This window comes from Stenella coeruleoalba, assembly GCF_951394435.1.
Source record: "Stenella coeruleoalba genome assembly, chromosome: 12".
NCBI classification, from domain to species: domain Eukaryota; kingdom Metazoa; phylum Chordata; class Mammalia; order Artiodactyla; family Delphinidae; genus Stenella; species Stenella coeruleoalba.
Window position 1 is genome coordinate 42,454,246 of NC_137158.1, and position 23,282 is coordinate 42,477,527.

Genomic DNA, 23,282 nt, shown 5'->3' on the forward strand with positions numbered 1-23,282 from the left:
GAGAGTTGCGTTTAGAGTGCAGCTGATTTGTAACAATTAATCTTAATTAGTCTTTTAATTAAGATTTTAATTAATCTTTTAATTAATTAAAGTTAATTAATTTTAATTAGTCTTTTAATTAATCTTTTAAAATTTTTAATTAATTAATTATTTTAATTAATTTTAATTACTTTTAATTGATCTTTTAATTAATCTTAATTAATCTTTTTTTTTTCCCCCAAACAACCTGATGTGTGCTTTTAGATTTCTTCAGAGGCCCCACAGTATCAAATGTCCGTCTGGCTGGTTTAGAGTATGTTCTGCACTTCACTGCACTGAATGGGAAGATTTACTTTCGAAGCTATAAGTAAGTGCGTTTCTTAGCATGTTTTTGTTAATCCTCAGGGTTAGCATTTTAGTGTGACTGTTTTATAGAGCTCAGACTTAGAATTGGTGTCTGGCCAAAAGTTTATTTGGAGAGTTTTCAGAATAGCAGTGACAAAGTAGCTCTGTGCTGATCCTCAGGTCTGTCACTCCCCTGCTAACTTCTGCCTCCCAGAAACCCTGCTTTTCCAGGGCCCTGGGGCATCAAACAGTACACTCCCTCTGAGCTTAGAACACTTATTCAGTCCTAACTTGCCATACTTTTATGCAGTATCTCCCTGTTTTTCTTGACTAAATTTAGAGTGCCAAGCCACAAGTCTTAGCCCAGCCAAAGCAAATCTCAAAGTCCTGAGTCTAAAAAATGGAGTCTGAAAGTAATAAGATTCAGTGGCTAGATTCATTTTACCTTCTTTCTCCAGCCCAGGCCTCTACCCATACCCCCACCACAATATAAATATAAATCCTAACAAGCACATTCTGTTTTCATAAAAACCTTAATGACGTGCTGCAACTGCCTTTTGAGGTAAGCATGACTTGTTTTTTCCCTTATTTAAAATAAAGTGTTAGCGCTGATTGATGGAGCACACACTTTTCTAGAGAATACATTGACTCCCACTAACTGCCTCCCTTGGTACATTGAATTCAGCCTGACATCTGCTTCGCGCTGTGGCGTGGCAGTGCGGCCTGAGCGCCGGCAGCCCAGTGTTGACAGTGTCTTCGTGCAGTGGTGCCGTTTGTGCAACCATTCGTGGACTTCAGCATTTCATCCATGGTTTTAATTTTGTTTTTTTATCATAATGGAATACATGGTTGACCAGCTTGTGTCCAGTGAACATCCAAATGAACTAAGTAATCACCTCTTTTTTGTTAGTAATGTCCATCTTTGTCTCAACTGTATGGAGTGAGAGATGCTCGGTTCTTTTCACCACATGAGTGGTACCACCATTTCTATTTTTCTATTTTTTTCTCATTTAAATAATAACAGGCAAAGGATTTTATAATCATTTTTAACTAGTTGAGATTGAAAGTCCCTATAATCTGTTGTTTTCATTTCCAAACTTGATTTTGGGGCAGCTAAGAATATTATGAAGTAGGTGACTCCTATTTATAGAGCAAGAGATAAAAGATGAAAAATCACTAACATAAAAAAAAATCTTTTTGAAAACTTATGTTAAACAAGGAGACCCTGGGATACAAAGGAGCTAAAAAATAAAGATAAAAGTCTTTGAGAATGAGAAATGAATAATAATAATCTAAAACTCATGGTGAACAATTTCAAAGGAAGTATTCTCTTGTATCAGAACTTGTATTTAGTGAAAAGAAAGATAAATTTGTAAAGAAAGAAAGAAAATACAGAGAAATAAAGCAAAATGGACAGAAAATTAGCAAATCAGTCTTAAGAACAAGGATAAATTGGCAGTGTAACTACACATATTCGTCCGTCCACTTACTTTAAGAAGTATGTAATTGCTGGAATCACTGTTAGGTTAGCATGGCATCTGCCATAATGAAAAAAAAAGATTTGAAATTTTTACGAAATTATTTTATTTATTTATGTATTTATTTTTGGCTGCATTGGGACTTAGCTGCGGCACTCAGGGTCTTCTTTGCACCATGCAGGATCTTTCAGTTGCAGCACGCAGGCTTCGCTAGTTTTGCATGGGCTCCAGAGTGCGTGGGCTCTGTAGTTTGTGGCACATGGGCTCTCTGGTTGAGGCCCATGGGCTTAGTAGTTGTGACTGGGCTTAGTTGCCCTGTGGCATGTGGGATCTTAGTTCCCCTGACCAGGGATTGAACCTACGTCCCCTGCATTGGAAGGCAGGTTCTTAACCACCGGACCACCAGGGAAGTCCCAAGATCTGAATTTTTAAGATCAGAAAGCCTATTGTAAAATTTTTTTTTTTTTTTTTTTTTGCTGTACGCGGGCCTCTCAGTGTTGTGGCCTCTCCCCTTGCGGAGCACAGGCTCCAGACGCGCAGGCTCAGCTGCCATGGCTCACGGGCCCAGCTGCTCCACGGCATGTGGGATCTTCACGGACCGGGGCACGAACCCGTGTCCCCTGCATCAGCAGGCGGACTCTCAACCACTGCGCCACTAGGGAAGCCCCCCTAATGTAAACTTTTTTTTTTTTTTTTCTAGTGTAAAATTTTAATCCCAGCTTTTCATATCTATATCCTGTAATACCTGCTAGCTATTGATTTGAAATAGAAAGTGGACAGTGTGATTGAGAGCAAGCTGCTACTGGGGAAAATCCCTAGATGTGGATTAGCTTAGCCTCCAAGGGCTGTGCTCTGCTTGGGAGAGGAAGGAAGAGGTGGTCCCGGGAATGAGCATCACCTCTGAGCCTAGTGACCTGGCTCTTTGCCAGGCTTTGCCACATGACATGGGCAAGTCACTTCTCAGGGCCCCTGTTTTTCCTTTGCAAAGTGTAGTAATATCATATAGGTAATTCTGAGGTCCCTCTGAGACGGATAATTCTCCTTTATGAGAGGGAGAGGGGTGCAGATAGAGGTGGGAATGTGCCATAGAAGTGTGTCTGACCTACTGTGGCTCCTCAGGCATTCTCACAGGCTGCTCTTGGGTGTCCTGCCCTCTTCCAACCAGCCCTTAGGCAGTTGGTTAAAGGTAGTTAATATTGACGCTTATTAATTTGTGAAGATCAGTAAGGCTTATAAAATGGTTTTGAGCTTCTTGTATGAAAGGAACTCTGAGCATGGAATTACATTAATAGAACCTTTGACCTTTCCTGTTTGGGGGAAATAAATCATAGTGTTACTGGCACCTTCCTGTATATCCTATAATAATTAATTCCTTGGAGAATTTTATTCACTATAGGGCCAGAGCTATTAATATGAAACTGAAGATCTTTAGTAACTGCCACGTATGCCTTTGCCATGGCATTGGGTAGGTTTTATGGGGAGAAATATGCAAAACAGGAAGTATTAGCGTACCTTAAAAAGCAAACACAACGTTCTAGGCAAGGAGTTAAGTAATGAAAACAGAATGTCAACAGAAGAGAGGGATATGGAAGGGAGAAAAATAAGGAAATTGCAATTTAAACAAGAGTGGTAATGCCAGTCTTTCTCAAGAAATAGGCAAGCACAGTCTCCGGACACGCAGGCCCAGCGGCCATGGCTCACAGGCCCAGCCGCTCTGCGGCACGTGGGATCCTTCCGGTCCAGGGCATGAACCTGCGCCCCCTGCATCGGCAGGCGGACTCTCAACCACTGCGCCACCAGGGAAGCCCGAATGTCACTTTTGATTTAGAGCTTATAGGGAAACAAAACAAACAAAGCTTGAGGTTAAGATCTGAAATGGAGATTTACATGGGTGTAAAGGTTCTGGGCAATAGTTCTTAACTTTCTGTGCGAGGGCTTTCTCTAGTTGTGGCAAGCGGGGGCCACTCTTCATTGCGGTGCGCGGGCCTCTCACTGTTGTGGAGCACAGGCTCCAGACGCGCAGGCTCAGTAGTTGTGGCTCACGGGCTTAGTTGCTCCGTGGCATATGGGATCTTCCCAGACCGGGGCTCGAACCCGTGTGACCTGCATTAGCAGGCAGATTTTAAACCACTGTGCCACCAGGGAAGCCCAAGGCTGATCTTTTAAAAACATTATTATTTAGTCCTTTTTTTTCCCCTGTATGGAGATCTGGCCACAGTAACAAATTGAGTCTTTTAACTCAAAAAACCTTCAGGTCTTTGAGCAGTTCTTGTTGTATCTCTCACAAAAAAAGAATTTGTGACTCTCCCTTCCTCCCCATTGTATCCTTCATATGCTTTCAAATCCAGAGCTATTTGGACATATGGTATCTAGAAAGTTGTGGTTTTGTTATATTAAGTTCATTCCAATCTATAGAGATCAGTAAATGTCTATGCTATGGACAAAAGTTGATTCTGAATAGGTCTTAGAGAAATAAGAATTTGTTAATCAATCATGTAATATAATGTCTCAAAAACCCAATTAAGATTTTTTTATAATCATGTAAATCTTGCGTAAGATGAAGAAGTCAAATAAAAGGATTCCACTTCACTTCTTAGAACTATATCACCTGCTGTTTCTCAACAGTATTGCATACTCTTATGTTTTATTTTGAAAATAAGTAGACTAAAGAAAATACTTGGTCTTGGGGCTTCCCTGGTGGTTCAGTGGTTAAGAATCCGCCTGCCAATGCAGGGGACACGGGTTCGAGCCCTGGTGCGGGAAGATCCCACATGCCGCAGAGCAACTAAGCCCATGCACCACAGCTACTGAGCCTGCGAGCCACAACTATTGAGCCCACATGCCACAACTACTGAAGCCCATGCACCTAGAGCCTGTGCTCCGAAACAAGAGAAGCCACCGCAACGAGAAGCCACGCAGCGCAACAAAGAGTAGCCCCTGCTCGCTGCAACTAGAGAAAGCCCGCAAGCAGCAACGAAGGCCCAGTGCAGCCAAAAATAAATAAATAAAATAAATAAATTTATTTAAAAAAAATAAAAAGAAAACACTTGGTCTAAATATATAAAGTATTAAGCTTAGCCTTTCCTTTTTTTTTTTAATCTTTTTGGCCATGCTATGTGGTATCTGGGATATTAGTTCCCTGACTAGGGATAAAACCCATTCCCCCTGCATTGGGAGCGCAGAGCCTTAACCACTGGACTGCCAGGGAAGTCTCTAAGCTTAGCCTTTCTAAACATTTTATGATATTTTATGGAACTGTAATCTTCTAGAACAAAAATATTTGTGGGGAGGGCGGCGGGACTTTTATCAAAGTCAAAGCAACATTTCTTTTTTGCTATTTCATAAAGGTTGCTGTTGAAGAAATCTGGCTGCAGAACACCTCGGATTGAATTGGAGGAGATGGGACCCTCATTGGATCTGGTTCTGAGGAGGACACACCTAGCATCAGATGACCTTTATAAGTTATCTATGAAAATGCCCAAAGCCCTCAAGGTACATGGCTTGTAGCTTGGTGCCATGTTTATTTGTATATTCCATTCTTCTTTCCAAAAAAGGATTTGTGGCATATTATATTGAAGAGCATACATAAAGAGGTCAATAAAATAGATAAAATTAGACTCTCAGAGCCAAAGAAAGGAGGAAGAAGCAAATAAGCCAACCATAATTGATAATAAAATTGTAGAAACCAGGCATCAGGTGTTGCTGAGAGCTTCCTAGTAGTCAAGACTGCCAGTTTTCAGCAAAAATGGGGCTCATTTTAGGCATTGTGAAAATGTAATTTCAAGCATAGTATGTGTAACCCATACTTGCATAAAATGTGTTTTGACTTTTGAATGGTTTTAAAAAGCAAGTAGACATGGCATCTCTGGAATGCCAATAAAGATTGAAATGATAGTTATAATCCTTAAGCTAAACACAGGAAATTCTCTCAGTGCATGACAGTGATTAGTCTGTTGTGTTGCTTCTCAAAGTATGGTCTGACAGTTTACCTGAGAATTGTTAGAAATGCTGAATTTGCAGATCCCACCGGAGTCCTACTGAATTAGAATTGGCATTTTAACAAGCTCTGAGTGATCTGTTTATACCTAAGTTGGAGGAGAAAGGGCTGTAGGGCTATAGACTCTATATCATTAAAGGTGTGCTCACTAATGGAGATTGTTGATACGATAGTTGTTGTACACTAGATTTTTACCAGTTCATGGTAGTAGACCCAACTAAATATAATATATTCTTGTTTCATAGCCAAAGAAGAAGAAAAATGTCTCTCATGATACTTTTGGTACAACTTATGGAAGAATTCATATGCAGAAGCAAGACCTAAGCAAACTACAAACCAGGAAAATGAAGGGGTTGAAGAAGCGACCTGCAGAAAGGAAAGCAGAAGACCAGGAGAAAAAATCAAAGAGAATTAAAAAGGATTGATGGAATATAGCCAGTAACTGCATTTTTATTGTAGTCTTCACTTAGACTTATCAAGCATCAGTTATTTCAGAGTTTCTTGTAAGGTTTTATTGTATATTTTTATAACTTGATAATTTACCTAAATTATATATTATATACATTGTGAACAGTAACATACTAGTATTAGGTTGAAAGTTAGGCTCTTACTGGAGACATTACACCCTGGTATGCCGTTTTCTCTCTGTGATGTGACATTTCCCTCTGCCTACCCCATACAAAGTCTCCTATCTCGTTGGGTGGGTGAGTGAGGAGGGATCTCCAGAACAATCATTGGTATTTTAGAGAATTTTGGGTTAAGCTTTAGATAAAGGGAGGAAGTTATGGAAAGTAGCAATGCTCCAAAGTAACTGTATACATGCTCAGTATGAGCTACCTGGAAAGTTGACCCCATCTCCCAGCATATACATATAACCTGACTTTTATTTTTTTACTTTCCTGTTGTTTTACCTGAAATTCTACCAGTTAGAGATTAATTTTGAGATTTTAAGCTCTGTGTCTTAAAACAGATCTCTGAGATGTCCACTACTTGATCATTGACATTCTACCTTACTATTGATTAGTTTAAGAGATTCTGCTAATAAAGGAGCCCTATTCCTCTTCTTTGGGAGAAAGAAAGTTTTGATAAGGGTTGAAGTGAGAAAGGAGAGATTAGATAAGTTAAGACACACGACATTTTAGGGTACTGGGTAGCCGTAGGTAGCTAAAGGTCACATGAAGGCCCTGGGTGTTTGCATACAGAGTAGGAGTAAGCCAAAGCCAAACAGCTTATTTTGAAATTTCTTGAAGACTGGCCCTGTGCCTAGGAAAGTGGGGGAAAGCTTTCTGCTTCCTGCTTCTCGTACTGCAAACTTGCGTTCCCTAAATGTACAATTTAGTTTCCTTGACTGAGTCCCTGGCAAAGAGGCTCCTTTATACAAGCACAAGCCAATTATGCTGTAAAAGTACAAACATACATAAACCATGATGTGTTATGTAAAGTAGAAATGCTATTGTTTTCATTTCCATGTCAAGGAGCTCCTCCATGTCTATGTGTGCATGCATTTATGTGAGTTTGCTAAAAGCTAGAACCTCAATTTTAGTTTTTTTATCCTTTCCCTTCTCTTTTAAACCCATTCCTTAGCCTTCCTTCTCCCCAGCCCTTTCCTGGCTAATAGTCTCTTAAAAAAGAGGGAGCTGGTATCACTCATTTACACTTGTTACTTGATTATACATTTAACCAAAGACTACACGGTTTTAGATCGGAAGTAGGCATTTGCATTATATGTCTAAATGGGGAGAGAGGGCGAAATTAAAATGATTCATATCCTGCCATCTGCAAGTAGATGGACAATGGACAATAGTTGGGGAGAAGGGGCGTCATGAAAGGGGCATCAGAAATGATGGATGCAGGACTTCTCTGGTGGCGCAATTGTTAAGAACCTGTCTGCCAATGCAGGGGACACGGGTTCGAGCCCTGGTCCAGGAAGATCCCACATGCCGCGGAGAAATTAAGCCCATGCGCCACAACTACTGAGCCTGCTCTCTACAGCGTGTGAGCCACAAGTACTGAAGCCCACGCACCTTGAGCCCGTGCTTCGCAACAAGAGAAGCCACTGTAACGAGAAGCCCACACAGTGCAACGAAGAGTAGCCCCCACTGACCACAGCTAGAGAAAGCCGTACACAGCAACAAAGATCCAACGCAGACAAAAAAAAAAAAAAAAAAAAGGAAATGATGGATGCATAGCCCTTACCCAATGTGTGACCCCTGGCTGGTCCAGCTAACAATAATGAAGGTAGGCAGATTCAGGAGGCAGAGCCATGGGTCCTTTTCACCAGCCACTTACAGGAAGGACCCTGCCACACTGTATGGCTGTTAGCATAACTGATGCCATCTTGGGCCTGTCCAGTTCCTCCTGTCCTTCAGCTGACCCTACCTAGGGCTGTACTGTGTAGTAAATCTCTGTTGTCAGGGGCTTTGTAGTTAATAGATGTTGTTTAATGACCATTAGGTCCAGGTGGCCCCTGTGCTGTTAGTCTCCAAACAATAATGAAGAGCTTCGCTGACGTATTCCTGGTGCCCATGAGACTAGTTACCCGTTCATAAATCTGGACTTTGGAATTCACTTCCTGTTTCCAAGCACGTACCCCCATACCCTGGGTTAACTATAAAATTCTCCCAGTGGCAGTTATGGATGCTTCTGGATGTCATCCACCCTATCCCACCCTGTGAGCAAACTGCCTTATAATAAGCTGATCCACTGATTATATGGAGTGGCCTGCCTCATTTTTCGGTTTCAAGATCCTGTCTCAGTTTGGTGGGCGTCTTTCGTTCCCTTTGTATTTTTCCTGTTTTTCAGGATGCTAATACTAATACCAAGCTATATATGATTTCATGAAATCTGATTCCTTTTAATAACTTAAATGCTGCTATTTGTTTTCTTGGTATTGAACATAATCCAAAGTAGAGATGTTATTACCCAAATCAATAAAGAAAGAGGGCAAAAAAGAACTTACCCCAAGTTAGTTTTCAATTATCTGATTATCTAGCTGCTTCTGATCTCTCCTTCCTTTCATTTATATTTTTAGCCACTTCTCCTCCCCCCTACCCAAGGGTGAGGCCAGGAAAGGATTCACAGAAGCTTTAAAATGGAAGAAGTTAAAATCACTAAAACCACTGCTAAATTTGACCAAGAAGAGAAGGTTTGTTTTTTAATGGAATTTCAGGTATCGGTACTTTGTCCATTATAAAATTAAGAGCCTGCAAAAATACAGCGTCTTTATCATGTCCTTAATGCACTTTTAATCATAGAAATGGTCAAAACATCCCATAATTGCATGAAAGGCACATATATCCTAGTATATATATACATTATGAAATTATATAGACTATTATTCACATCCCTTTAAATAAACTACTGTAAACAAGAAGATAAATTAGGCTTGCTGGCGTGAGGTTTATGCCAGCTGTGAGAAGAAAGTTAATTTGCTTTTAAATGTATGTTGTTTTCCTCTCATACCAACAACGCGAGTGGTTGAAGTTTAAATCAGAGAAAATGACACTGAGTTTCCTGTAAGTGGACCATGTTAGGCCATGTTAGAAAGTTTGACTGCCTTGCTTGAACTGGAGCCATTTTGCAATTTTTCCAATTCAAAACCCTTAGGGAAAAAGTTTTAGAACATGGCCAACCATGTTCTAGATAACCAACATGCATTTTAATTTTGTTCTTGTTCTGCTGCGTCCTTTAAACAACTTCCCTCCTCCTTTCCCCAACGCATTCTCACCCCCCACCCCGACCCTTCACATTCTGAGCATCTGAAAATAGGTTCTAAACACAGGGAGAAAGGTCTGGCGCTGGGCAGGCACCTGCTATTTAGTGGGCTTGAGGCCTATATGAAAGAAGGTTAAAAAAAGGGAAATGGCAAAGCCTTTAGAACTCAGCAGTTAAGGCTTTTGCGAAGCAAAGATCAAAGCCCTTGAGCATTTAAGTCTTTTACTGGATTGGGATTGATTCCTCAAGCTCAAAACAGGCTCAGCTAGAAGCAGAGTAGCAGGTGTTGGATCTGTGAGGCATGCCCTCTGGCTAAGCTGGAACCCAGAGCTGCAGAGGTGCTGGTTCTGGATGCCAGATCTGGGGAAAGGACCTGTAACCAGAGTCAGAGTTGAGCTTAAGCAGAGACTGTGTTCAGGGATCTCCTCTGTCCTTCTCAAACACTGCAAGTTAGCTCAGAAAGAGGTTCCTGGAGGGCAGAGCACAACCTGTTTAACGGGTGCATCTGGAATGGACTTGGAAGATTCACACCCATCAACTTGAGAAGTTTATTTTCTCAATCCCTTAGCTAGTTCCCCAGGGTCAGCTGACAAAGCAGATGGCAAGGTGACCTGAGTAGAGATATCACTTTAGATGACAACCTGCAACAGGGCCTCTGGCTTGGCACTCAGAGGCAGCCCTAGGGTTTATGGCACTGTGGGAAAGAGCAGGAGAATTCATTGCTGTCCCCTTAAGCCCCATTTCCATCCATTTGACTCACCACTTAAAGCTAGTCTGTGTCACAAATGTGTCTGAGTTTTATGCCCAGCACCTTCCTTTGCATAGGGAGACCTTGGGGAAGGATTAAACTGAATCTTGAAAAATCAATAAACAATGCTCAAGTGGCTAGGAGCTCCTCAAAAGTGGAATATGTGGGAGAGAGGGACAGCAGGTAGTGCAGTGTTGGGGCCGAAAGTTGTGGCCTTAAAAGAAACTGACAGGGCTTCCCTGGTGGCGCAGTGGTTAAAAGAATCTGCCAATGTAGGGAACACAGGTTTGAGCCCTGGTCCAGGAAGATCCCACATGCTGCGGAGCAACTAAGCCCGTGAACCACAACTACTGAACTTGGGCTCTAGAGGCCGTGAGCCAGAACTACTGAGCCCGTGTGCCACAACTACTGAAGCCCGTGCACCTAGAGCCCATGCTCTGCAACAAGAGAAACCACTGCAATGAGAAGCCCACACACTGCAATGAAGAATATCCCCCACTCGCCACAACAGAAAAAGCCCACGTGCAGCAACGAAGACCCAATGCTGCCAAAAATAAATAAATATTAAAAAAGAAGGAAAGAAAGAAACTGACATCCTCTCCTGATGCTCTCTGAGCCCTCAGCTAAGACTTAAAAGGACAAGGACCCAATTAAAGACAGGCAAAACCATTGGCAATACCAATTAGTGGTATGGTTCTCTAAGTAATGTTAGAAGTGTTAGCTCCCAGCGTTTTTCGAGAAATGCAAAGAAAATAAATGAGGCTTTATTTTGTTTTGTGGTGGTAGTAGTAGTAGTATGACAAATAATTTTTTTAAAGGGGACCTGATAAGGCAAATGGTACAATGCTAGCTGACAGAATTCTTATCTGATTTCCATGCTTAGAAACTGAGAAGAGCAGAGCCACCATGGTTGAGGAGTGGTGCTCCATAGTCCTATCCTAACCTCAAGGTGCGTGAGATGTGGTATGGAAAGCACCAGGCTGATTGAAATGACTTGGAGTCTTAATCCCAGGAAAGGACAATCAGCTAATCTTGAAGGAATTGTGAGGAAGCAGAGTGAGATAGAGATTTTGTCCTGGCAACATTTTGGGAAAAATCATTACATAGGTGGCTTGTGAGCTCTTACTTAGACATGAACGTAGTCATTGCTAAGAGCCACCATGGGTTCCCTGGGAGCTAAGAGTGTCAACTGATCACATTCCTGTTTTGAAAGGAGTCCTTCCCTGATAGATAGGGGAGTAGTCATTCACTCCACATTTATCAAGCTTTCTGTTTCAGGCATTGTGTATATTTACAATTTAGAAAGCATTTTCTTTAAAATACAATTTTGGGAATTCCCTGGTGGTCCAGTGGTTAGGACGCTGTGCTTCCACAGCAGGGGGCCCGGGTCTGATCCCTGGTCAGGGAACTAGGCTCCCACAAGCTGGGCAGCCTGGCCATAAATGAATGAATGAATGAATAAATAAATAAAATACAATTTTGATTTTTTTCCTGATTATAAAAAACAAATCATTTTTCTGATTTTTTTTTGGGAGGGGTTGCTGTGTGTCATGTGGGATCTTAGTTCCCTGACCAGGGATCGAACCCACACCCCCTGCATTGGAAGTGCAGAGTCTTAACCACTGGACCACCAGGGAAGTCCCTCATTTTTCTGATTATTGAAGAGAAACTTGCAGAGAAGAAATAAAATTATGTGTAATCTTACAAACCAGAATACCACTATTAACATTTTGCTGTATTTTTTACCACTTTAAAAATACAGGTTCTTAAAATAAGAACATGATCTTACTATATTATTTGGAGTTCTGCTTTAAAAAAAAAAAGTAAACTTTTTAAAGTTAAAAATTTTAAACTAATACCACAAATGGGGAAGTGTTCAGATGAGTAAATGCAATGCATTTTTACAAAGTGAATGTACTGTTATAAACATTATCCAGATAAAGAAATAGAAATATTGTCAAGACCTACAGAAACCCTTTGTACCGCCTTCAGTCATGAGCCAGTTAACTACTAGGTACCCTGCTCTTAAAATCAATATTAAATTGTAAGCATTTTCCTGTCATTAATTTTTTTTGAAAACACTATTTTTGATAGCTACACAATACTTGGTTATATGGATGTGTTAAAATTTTGTCATTCTACTATTGGGCATTAATGTCAATTCCTTTTGGCATTGTTACATGTAATGTGATGTATATCCTTTCAGAGAAATATTTTTAGAAAATATTTTCACATGTTAATTTTATTTGACATTTAAAATAACCTGTGAGATGTATAGTGCAGCTGGTATTATATATAATTAGGCTCAGAAAGATTAACTTGTCTGAAGTTACACAGCTAAAGAGCTAAAGCTGGACGTAGAACTTCTGTTTTCTAATTCCTAGTTGCGTAGATTCTCAACAGGACATCTAAGTCTCAAGGTATTCTTGTGACTCAAATGGGGAAAGGTGATATAACTAAAAAAGCAGTTAGGCTAATGCAAAACGATTGGAAGGACTAGTATACCCAAAGAGTGTTGATGAATGATGCATAAATCTGTGGTATCTACAAAGGAAATCTTTATTGGCAGGCCTCAGGGCTCTGCCCTTGACTTCCCACCAGGGAAGCCCTGTCCTTGACTTTTGTTCCTTAAATAAGTTTATCTTCCACTTGAATGAAGGCAGGACACATTTGTTAAATTTGTGGATGACAAAGCAGTGAGAATATTAGAGGACATAAATGTAAAATATCTTAACAGGCTTGAAAGGTGGACTGAAGCCAAAAGGAGAAATTTAGTAAGATAAATGAAAAGTTCAGTACTTAGAGGGGAAAATGTGAACATTTTTAGAATAAGGGAAGTGTAAATCTACAGTTGGGAAATGACCCAGGGGACAAACCCTATGTCAGTGATCAGTGTGAGCAGACTTCCAGAAAGGTCCACAGAAACTTAAGCTGCACTGACAGAAGTAGAACATTCAGGTTGACTGAAATAGAATACATGAGATAGACAAGAAAGTCTGAAAACAGCAAAGCCTGATATGAATATACAGTAATAAAAAAGTGGAGGAACAGAGGCCCATTGTACTCTAATCTGCTCAAACCACATCTGCAGTATTTGTCCCAGTTCTGGGCACACCCTTGGAGGAACTTGAGCTCCCTGGACTGTGTTCAGAAGATGGTGATGAAGGTAATGAAAAATCTCCAAACCTTGCCAGATCAGGCAGAAATGGTTTACCAGGGGGGAGAAAGGCAGTCATTGAACAAAATTTGTTTTTATCAGCTTAATTGGAATATAATTTATGTACACTAAAGTACATCCACTTAGAGTGTATGATTTGGTGAGTTTTGACATTTGTATAAACCCATGAAAACACTAGCACGATAAAGATGGGAACATTTTCATTACTCTGAAAGGATTCCTTATGCCTCTTTGTAGTCCATTCTCCTTCTACCCCAAGGCTTAGGCAACCGCTGATCTGCTTTCTGTCACTATAGATGAATTAATATTTTCTAGAATTGTATATACATGGAACAGAAGAGCAGAACTCTTGTGATTGGCCTCTTGCACTCGGTCTGAAGGTTTTGAGGTTTGCACATCTTGCTTCATCTATCCGTAGTTCGTTACTGGATGGTATGTCATCATATGGATGTACCACATTTTGTTTATCTATTTATCTGATTTTGGACGTTTGAGTTGTTTCCAGTTTGGGGCCATTATGGAAAAAGCTGCTATGTACATTCATGTTACAAGTTTTTGTGTGAACACATGTTTTCATTTCTTTTGGGTAGATGCCTAGGAATGGAATGGCTGGGTCCTGTTGAACACTCAGTTCCACTAGGAACTTTATGAACAAGAGGAACAGGTTCCTAGACTCACTTTCTAGGGGGGAAAGAGGCAGTAAAACATGTCAACAAATGGTAAGTTCAGAAAGTGATAAATGATATAAGGATAGTAAAAGAGTTGCTGAAAGTGACTAAGAAGGGTTTATCTTAACTAGAATGATGAAGGAAGATCTCTCTGTAGAGCTGACATTTAAGTTGAGCCGAGTCCCGAATGGGACTTGGGCTCCAGAGTGTGTGGGCTCAGTAGTTGTGGCATGTGGGATCTTAGTTCTCCAATGTATGAAGCAATGTATGAAGGTTTGAGGGAGCACATTCCAGGAACTGGGAACTTTAAGAGCAAAGTCCTTGAGAAAGGATGGAGTTTGACTTAAGAAGGATGTAATAGTTGTCTCCAGAGGTTCAAAAAACAATCAGGAGGAAAAGGGATTACATTTATTTTAGAGGCATAAATATGACCAGCGAGCAGACATTAGGTAGAGAAGAGCTTGGGTTCAGTTGAAACTTTTCATAGTGGGATGTTTGGGGGTAGGAAAAGGACCAAGTTTTAAGTCCTTTTCTGTTGTAGAGGTTTTCTTTTCGTTCTTTATTTCTTTTTGTTATTGTTCTTAAGACCTTTCCTACTAATATGAATAACAACTACAACTAGATGGACATGGAACTAACTAGGGACTTTGGTCTCTAGTTAGAGACCAAATAAGTGGTCTTACTTGACCACTTATAATAAGTGAATTATTGAGCAGATATAAATCCAGCTTAAAAACTAATTACACTGGCTTGTGGCAGCCAAGTGTTAAGGAAAAAAAGAAAAAAAAACTGCAGTAACTTGCGCTAATTTGTAAGGCAACTGATAGAAAAAAATTTCATTTTTCTACTAATTTTGGGCTTAACAATAGGCACTCAGAAAACATTCAAGTGTTCCTTGAGAGGCCAGAAAAAGAAGGATGCATTATCTTCTTTCAGTTAAATGACACCTTCTATGGTTAGTGTACAAGGAAGTGTGAGGACATGTTAATAAAAATAGAGATAATCCTTCAGCATTTACCTACATCTGTCCATTTAAAAATAATAATAGTGATTTGAAATTAAATGATGTCTACCAACATATTAATGCAGATAAAAGATGCAGTCTTTTTGAAAATGTATTAGAAGACTAAATTATATAATTATTTTTAATTATTGTGCAAACTTAAGAACAATAAAGGAACAGAAGAAGGAGGAGAAGGAAGGAAAGGAAGAGGAGGAAGGCAGAGAGGAGTAGAAAACCATCTATTTCACTGACTTAAGAAACTGCTGCTTTCATCCTTCCATGATATCCTCAGTCCTTGTCTAGATGCTTCTGTAATCATCAGGTAAGAGTGCAGGCATGTTTTTAGTACTATACGGCTTTGTGTCATATCAATTCAATAAAGCATATCATCAATTATTGATTCCTTACATGAATGAACAATATAGGGTCATCAGCAGGAGGATTTCTTGCCAGCTTCTTTGCTATGGGAAGGGTGCATAAAGGATAGGGGTAAGACAAAACTCTCTTAAGACAGGGCTCCTCAAGCTGTGGTCCCATCACCTCTAGGGGATGTGGTATGACCTACTTTTCCAGCCCTTGTCATTCTCAGGGTCCTCAATTTGTGCAAGAAGACAGTTCATTTACCAGTAGCAGAGGACAGCTGTTCTCCATGAACTTGTCAGAGAGTATAATCTTTATTGGGACATATTCATGTGTCATAAAATTCACCATTTTAAAGTGTATGTATCAGTGGTTTCAGTATATTCAGAGAGTTGTACAACCTTCAGAGCATTTTTATCACCTTGAGAAGAAGTACCATATCCATTAGCAGTCACTCCTCATTCTTCCCTCCTCTGACTAATCCACTTTCTATCTCCATGGATTTGCCTATCCTGGATATTTCATTTAAGTGGAGTGGTACAATGTGTGGTCTTTTGTGACTGGCTTTCATTTAGTGTAATATTTTCAAGGTTCATCCATGTTGCAGCATGTGTAAGTACTTTACTCCTTTTTATGGCTGAATAATATTCCTTTGTATGGATATACCAGGGTATAATCTTTTTTTTTAATATTTTTATTTATGTCTTTTTTCTTTCTTTTTTTTTTGTGGTACACAGACCTCTTACTGTTGTGGCCTCTCCCCTTGCGGAGCACAGGCTCCGGACGCGCAGGCTCAGTGGCCATGGCTCATGGGCCCAGCCGCTCTGCGGCATGTGGGATCTTCCCGGACCGGGGCATGAACCCACGTCTCCTGCATCTGCAGGCGGACTCTCAACCACTGCGCCACCAGGGAAGCCCTAATATTTATTTTTATTTTTAAATTTTTGGCTGCTTCACTTCTCCATTGCAGCACATGGGATCTTTCGTTTCTGCACGCAAGCTTCTCTCTAGTTGTGGCACTCAGGCTCCAGAGTGTACGGGCTCAGTAGTTGTGGCATGTGGGATCTTAGTTCTCCAACCAGGGATTGAACCTGCGTCCCCAGCATTGGAAGGTGGATTCTTAACCACTGGACCACCAGGGGAGTCCCCAGAGAGTATAATCTTGAACTCACTCTCACTCAGTGTTCAACAGTTAGGCCCTTGGAAAAATGGGTGAAGTACTAAAATATATATGAAAAACAATGCTCTGTATGGAATTGTGCTGCAAAGGTCAAACAATGATATGAAAATTGTCTAATCAAGTTATCAAACAAATATGTTAATAAAGTTACACATCTCTAAAATGGAAGTTTGATTCACTCATATTTGTAAAAACAATATAAATTGCATAACTCTTCATAATTTTTTGTTTTATTTTTTAAGAGAATATCCGAATCAAATCTTTCCTTCCCCACCCCACATACTATTTACTATGAAATGTTGGCTCCTGTTTTAAATGGATTTCTTTTAAACAACTTTTTTCCAATACTGATTATCTCCAACTTCAAAAGCTAACAGTGATCATTTCTAGGTGGTAAAATTATGGGAGATTTTGATTTTCTCTTTTCATTTGTCTCTGGTTTCCTCAACAAACACGCATTATATTTTTAAATAAGAGGGGAACGAAAGAGAAAAACAGACAAAAAAACAGGCTGAAAGAAACAGTTATGGAAGTTCTCCTGAAAGATGTGTAGTCTGTCCATTTCTCCAGAGTACGTTCCTGGAGTAAGCCAGAGGGCACTGAATTGCATTTTCTTTAGTGCGCTACCCTGTGTTAAAGAGTATTCTAAAAACATCCTTAAGTTGTTGCATTTCTTGAAGGATATCACTGAGACTATCACTTACCACATCTTACAGGATATACTCTGAACATCTGTCTTAGTCTCTTCAGTCTTGGTACCAGAAATAGTAGTGCTTCTTCCAAGGAAGTAGCTTGCTTTTTTCTAAAAAGTACTTAGTGTTAATTTTTTAAACAGTTTTATTGAGCTATAACTCATATACCATACAATTCATCCATTTAAAATGTATGATTCAATGGCTTTAGAATATTCATAGAGTTGTGCAACTATCACTACATTCAATTTTATAACATTTTCATTATCCCAAAAGAAACCTTTCTCCTCTTAGCCATCATCCTCCAGTTCCCCTCTCCTTCCCTAGTCCTAGATGACTACTAACCTATTTGCTCTATGGATTGCCTAATCTGGACATTTCATATAAGTGGAATAATATGAAATAGGATCCTTTTTCACTTAGCATAATGTTTTCAAGACTCATCCATTTTGTACAATGTATCAGTACTTCATTAATTTTTTGATTGTCAAGTAATATTCCACTGTATGGATATGCCACTTTTTATTTATCCATTCTTCTATTGATGGCCATTTGGATTATTTTCAGCATTTGGCTATTGTAAGCAATGCTGCTATGAATGTTTATGTACGTGTTTTTGTTTGAATACCTGTTTTTAATTCTTTTGGGTGTATAACTAGGGGAAGAATAAATGAATTATGTGGTAATTCTATGTTCCAATTTCTCCACATTCTTACCAAAACTTGTTATTTTTCATTTTCCTAATGGATATTAAATGGTATCTCATTCTGTGTTTTTGTCTTTTGTGTTATTTACTGGCAAAGAAAGATATTTCTTTGCCAGTAAATAACAGGTTGCGGGACTTCCCTGGTGGCACAGTGGTTGAGAATCCATCTGCCAATGCAGGGGACATGGGTTCGAGCCCTGGCCCGGGAAGATCGCACATGCCGCAGAGCAACTAAGCCTGTGAGCCACAACCCCTGAGCCTGCACTCTAGAGCCCATAAGCCACAACTACTGACCCTGCATGCTGCAACTACTGAAGCCTGCATGCCTAGAGCCTGTTATCCGCACAAAAGAAGCCACCGCAATGAGAAGCCCATGCACTGCAACAAGAGTAGCCCCTGTTCGCCACAACTAGAGAAAGCCCCCATGCAGCAAAGGAGACCCAATGCAGCCAAAAATTAAAAAAAAAAAAAATAATAATTTTTTATAAACAACAGGTTGCCATAAGCTGTTTTCAGACAGATTTGCTTTTCATTGTGGTTTTGATATGCATGATCAGTGATGTTAAACATCTTTTTATGTGCTTATTGGCTATTTGTAAATCTTCCTTGCAGAAATATCTATTCAGATCCTTTCCTCATATTACAATTGGGTTGTCTTTTTATTACTAAGTTGTATGGGTTCTTTAGATATTCTAGAAACAAGTCCCCTATTATATACATGACTTGTAAATATTTCCTCCTATCCTGTGAGTTGTCTTTTCATTTTCTTTTTTTTTTTTTTTTTTTTTTGCGGTACGCGGGCCTCTCACTGTTGTGGTCTTTACCATTGCGGAGCACAGGCTCCGGACGCGCAGGCCCAGCGGCCATGGCCCACGGGCCCAGCCGCTCCGCGGCATGTGGGATTCTCCCGGACCAGGGCACAAACCCCGCGTCCCCTGCATCAGCAGGTGGACTCCAAACCACTGTGCCACCAGGGAAGCCCCTGTCTTTTCATTTTCTTGATGATATCCTTTGACGCATGAAAATTTTGCTGAAGTCCAATTTATTAATTTTTTTTTTTTTTTTTTTGTGGTATGCGGGCCTCTCACTGCTGTGGCCTCTCCCGTTGCGGAGCACAGGCTCCGGACGCGCAGGCTCAGCGGCCATGGCTCACAGGCCCAGCCGCTCCGCGGCATGTGGGATCTTCCCGGACCGGGGCACGAATCCGCGTCCCCTGCATTGGCAGGCGGACTCTCAACCACTGTGCCACCAGGGAAGCCCGGCAGGTGGATTCTTAACCACTGCGCCACCAGGGAAGCCCTATAATTCTTCTTATACTCTACAAGATAAATGTGAGCCTCTAAAATCTACTTTTACAAAGATGGAAGAATTAGAAAGTGAATATTTTCACTGCAAACACATTTATTAATTTTTTTAAAAATTCAGGATAAGGAGCCCTAAAATAGTTGGCATCTTTAGATATTATATGATTTCATTTCTAAAAGTATTGTTTGCATACATCCTTCCAGGAACACAGTGTCTTTTAAAATAAGGCACACCTATGGTTACAAAATGAGAAAAAGGGAAAGCTAATATTTGGATTTCTTTTAGAGGAAAAGCTCTGATCTAATTATTGAGAGGATTAGCCAACTCTCCACATTTTATTCATTTAGCAGAAACATGCAAACATAATATTTTTGCTCCCTTTCAACATGTTCAGTGGCCCAGAAACCTTTGGGACAGAATACCTTTTGGGGTAGATTTTATTTATTTATTTATTAAAAAAATTTTTTTAATAAAAAAAAAATTGTTTTATTTTAGTTTTCGGCCTCATGGCATGTAGGATCTTAGCTCCCTGACCAGCGATCAAACCTGTGCCTCCTGCATTGGGAGTACAGAGTCTTAACCACTCGACCCCCAGGGAAGTCCCTTGAGGTAGATTTTATTAATGGAACTCCAGTAACTCTTATTATATCCTTATTTTTAATTATTCTCTCTGTATTTGCATAATCATGGATGTTTTGAAATAATATTGCATTGTTCCAACAATCTGGCAGGCATGAATTTTTCAGACCAGGAGATATTTATGGCTGGCTGAGGCAGGGCAATCACTGCTCTGAATCTTAAGATTTCACCTTAGACGTAGAGACTCTAACATACTCTTTTTCTTTTTTTTGGCTGTGTTGGGTCTTTGTTGCTGTGCGCGGACTCTCTCTAGTTGCAGTAAGCGGGGGCTGCTGTTCGTTGCGGTGTGCAGGCTTCTCCCTGTGGTGGCTTCTCTTGTTGCGGAGCATGGGCTCTAGGCACATGGGCTCAGTAGTTGCGGCCCACAGGCTTAGTTGCTCCACGGCATGTGGGATCTTCCCGGGCCAGGGATCGAACCCATGTCCCCTGCATTGGCAGGTGGATTCTTAACCACTGTGGCACCAGGGAGGTCCCTATAACAGACTCTTTTTACTTCTGGCTCAGTGTTAGAGACTTGGAGTAGATTCCAATTTCCATTTGATAGTCCTTTGTGGAACGTTCAGCCTTTGTGATATGTGATGATTGGAATAATCGTCCCCTCTACAAAACTTATAAAAATAGCTTGGGTTTTGTTTTTTGTTGCTGGATTGTTACAAAGGGAACACATAAGGATTTGAATACATTTGGATGTCTTCATTTAATGAACTAGGTTGAGTTTGGCTTAGAGTTGGAAAAGGATGCACTGCAGCTGATGAGATTCTGACCAACTTTAGGTCACACGATTACTTCTAACCTCTTCCTTCACCAAGTTGTTACTAGAACCACTAACAAGCAAACGGCTTGGAAGATCATCTTCACTCCATGCCAATGAGGTCAGTAAAAGGTGTTAAATGGCTTAAATGAAGCTGGAGAGTGCCACTCTCCCCCAAAACCCCAGGAGCATATTTGTGGGTGGTGATTGTATCCAACTGCTACCCATCCTCCATCCAAAATGTCCAGACTTGCTCTTCCTCCTCTCATTCCACACATAGTTAAAAATAAATTTAACCAACAGAAAATATCAGATAACATACATCCTATTCACTCTTTCAGAAATTATTTATGGAAGGTATAGGATGTGCTAGGCCATAGGGACACAAGTAGGAACTAGACATCTTCCTGCCCTGATGAAGCTTGAGGTCCTCTACTGGAAAAGACAGACAAAGACCATGACAAAAGTAAACAAACAAAATTATTATAAATCATAATAACCTTTCATAAGATTTATGAGACCTGTGGGACAAGAGGTTGGTCATGTAAAGAGCAGGGGAACAGGGCTTTCCTGGTGGCGCAGTGGTTAAGAATCCACCTTCCAATGCAGGGGACACGAGTTCGATCCCTGGTTCGGGAAGATCCCACATGCCACGGAGCAACTAAGCCCATGAGCCACACCTACTGAGCCTGCACTCTAGAGCCTATGAGCCACAACTACTGAGCCCGTGAGCCACAACTACTGAACCCCACATGACTAGAGCCCATGCTCCGCAACAAGAGAAGCCACCGCAATGAGAAGCCCGCACACTGCAATGAAGAGTAGCCCCTGGGCTTCCCTGGTGGCGCAGTGGTTGAGAGTCCGCCTGCTGATGCAGGGGACACGGGTTCGTTCCCCGGTCTGGGAAGATCCCACATGCCGCGGAGCGGCTGGGCCCGTGAGCCATGGCTGCTGAGCCTGCGCGAACGGAGCGTGTGCTCTGCAACGGGAGAGGCCACAACAGTGAGAGGGGCCCGCGTACCACACACAAAAAAAGAGTAGCCCCGGCTCACCGCAACTAGAGAAAGTCCACGTACAGCAACAAAGACCCAACGCAGCCAAAGATAAGTTATAAAAAAAAAAAAAATAGCAGGGGAACAGAGCTCTAGGGAGAAGGAACAGCGCATGCAAAGGTCCAGAGCCTGGAACAGGACTCACCTGTTCTAGTAACTAAAGAAGGCCAGCTTGTCTTGAAGGTAGTAAGCAAGGGAGAATGGCACTGGAGGGAGCCCAAGGTTAGTGGGCACCCAGATCATGCTCAGCTCTTTTAAGCAACTGTATTAGTTTACTAGGGCCTAGGATATGTGGGGTTTGTTTCGTTTTTTTCTATACCATGAAGCAAGCAACTCAATTCTGACACTGTCTACCTGGAGATAGGCTTAGATCCCACAGGTTAAGGGCTTAGTCTTACAAGATGCACCCCCCACCCCCGGGTTCAATTAATTTTCTAGAACAATTCACAGAGCACTGAGAAACATTTTACTTACTAGATTGCTGCTTTATTATAAAAGGATATAACTCAAGAACAGCCAGATGGAAGAGATGCTTAGGGCAAGGTATGTGGGAAGTGGGGAGGAGCTTCCATGCTCTCTGGGAGCAACACTCTCCCTGCATTTCCATGTGTTCACCAGCCCAGAAGCTCTCTGAACTCGGTCCTTTTGGGTTTTAACGGAGGCTTCATTACATAGGCAAGATTGATTAAATTATTGATTAAATTATTGAGTGATTGAACTCAATCTTCAGCCCCCCTCCCCTCTTTGGAGGACTGAAATTTCCAATCCTCTAATCCCTTGGTTGGTTCACCTGGCAACCAGCCCAGATCCTTAAGTTACCGAGGAGCTTTCCAAAAGTCACCTTATTAACATAACAAAAGACACCTTTATTGCTCTCATCACTTTGAAAATTCCAAGGGTTTTAGGAGGTCTGTGCTAGCTAGTGGAGGAAAACCAAATATATAGTTCTTATTATAAATCACAATATCACAGGCTACCATAACAAAATAGCACAGACTAGGTGGCTTCAACAACAGAAATTTATTTCTCACAGTGGAGAAATGGAGGCTGGAAGACTAAGATCAAGGTGTTGGCAGTGTGCTTTCTCCTGAGGCATCTCTCCTTGGTTTGCAGGTGGCTGCCTTCTCTGTGTCCTCACATGGCTTTTCCTCTGTGCCCATGCATCCCTGGTGTCTCTGTATGTTCTAATCTCTTCTTATAAGGACACTAGTCAGATTTGATTATGGCCCACCCTAAAGGCATTTTAACTTAATTACCTCTTTAAAGGCCCTATCTCCAAATAAAGTTACATTCTGAAGTAGTGGGATGTTAAAAAACAAACAACAGGCCCAAAGTGGAGTTGCTTATACTAAGCCCCATGTCATCAAACTGAGACTTAATTACAGTTTTGGCTGTCCCGGAAATGGAATCTTAAACCAGTCAATCAGGAATTGCCTGATCAGCACTAGTTAGATAATCTGCCAAGAGACCCGTGTCATCCCCTAAAG

The 23,282-nt window shown here is 40.9% G+C and overlaps 1 protein-coding gene across 5 annotated transcripts in view; it reads left to right on the forward strand.

Annotated features, from left to right (window-relative positions):
• RPF2 (ribosome production factor 2 homolog) overlaps positions 1-23,282 on the forward strand; it is a 78,104-nt gene that overhangs the window by 26,684 nt on the left and 28,138 nt on the right. For 3 of the 5 annotated variants that reach the window (XR_013830769.1, XR_013830771.1, XR_013830772.1), the window contains exons 8-14: positions 244-346; positions 5,150-5,294; positions 6,045-8,037; positions 8,831-8,944; positions 11,145-11,210; positions 14,030-14,158; positions 15,275-15,432. Coding sequence is in view for 1 of the 5 variants with exons in the window: in XM_079939310.1 (XP_079795436.1) it covers positions 244-346; positions 5,150-5,294; positions 6,045-6,224 (428 nt within the window). In the remaining 4 variants the exon portion in view is untranslated. Of the gene's footprint in view, positions 1-243; positions 347-5,149; positions 5,295-6,044; positions 8,731-8,830; positions 8,945-11,144; positions 11,211-14,029; positions 14,159-15,274; positions 15,433-20,701; positions 20,759-23,282 lie in introns of those variants that run through there. The other 2 variants (XR_013830770.1, XM_079939310.1) reach the window with 2 other exon arrangements.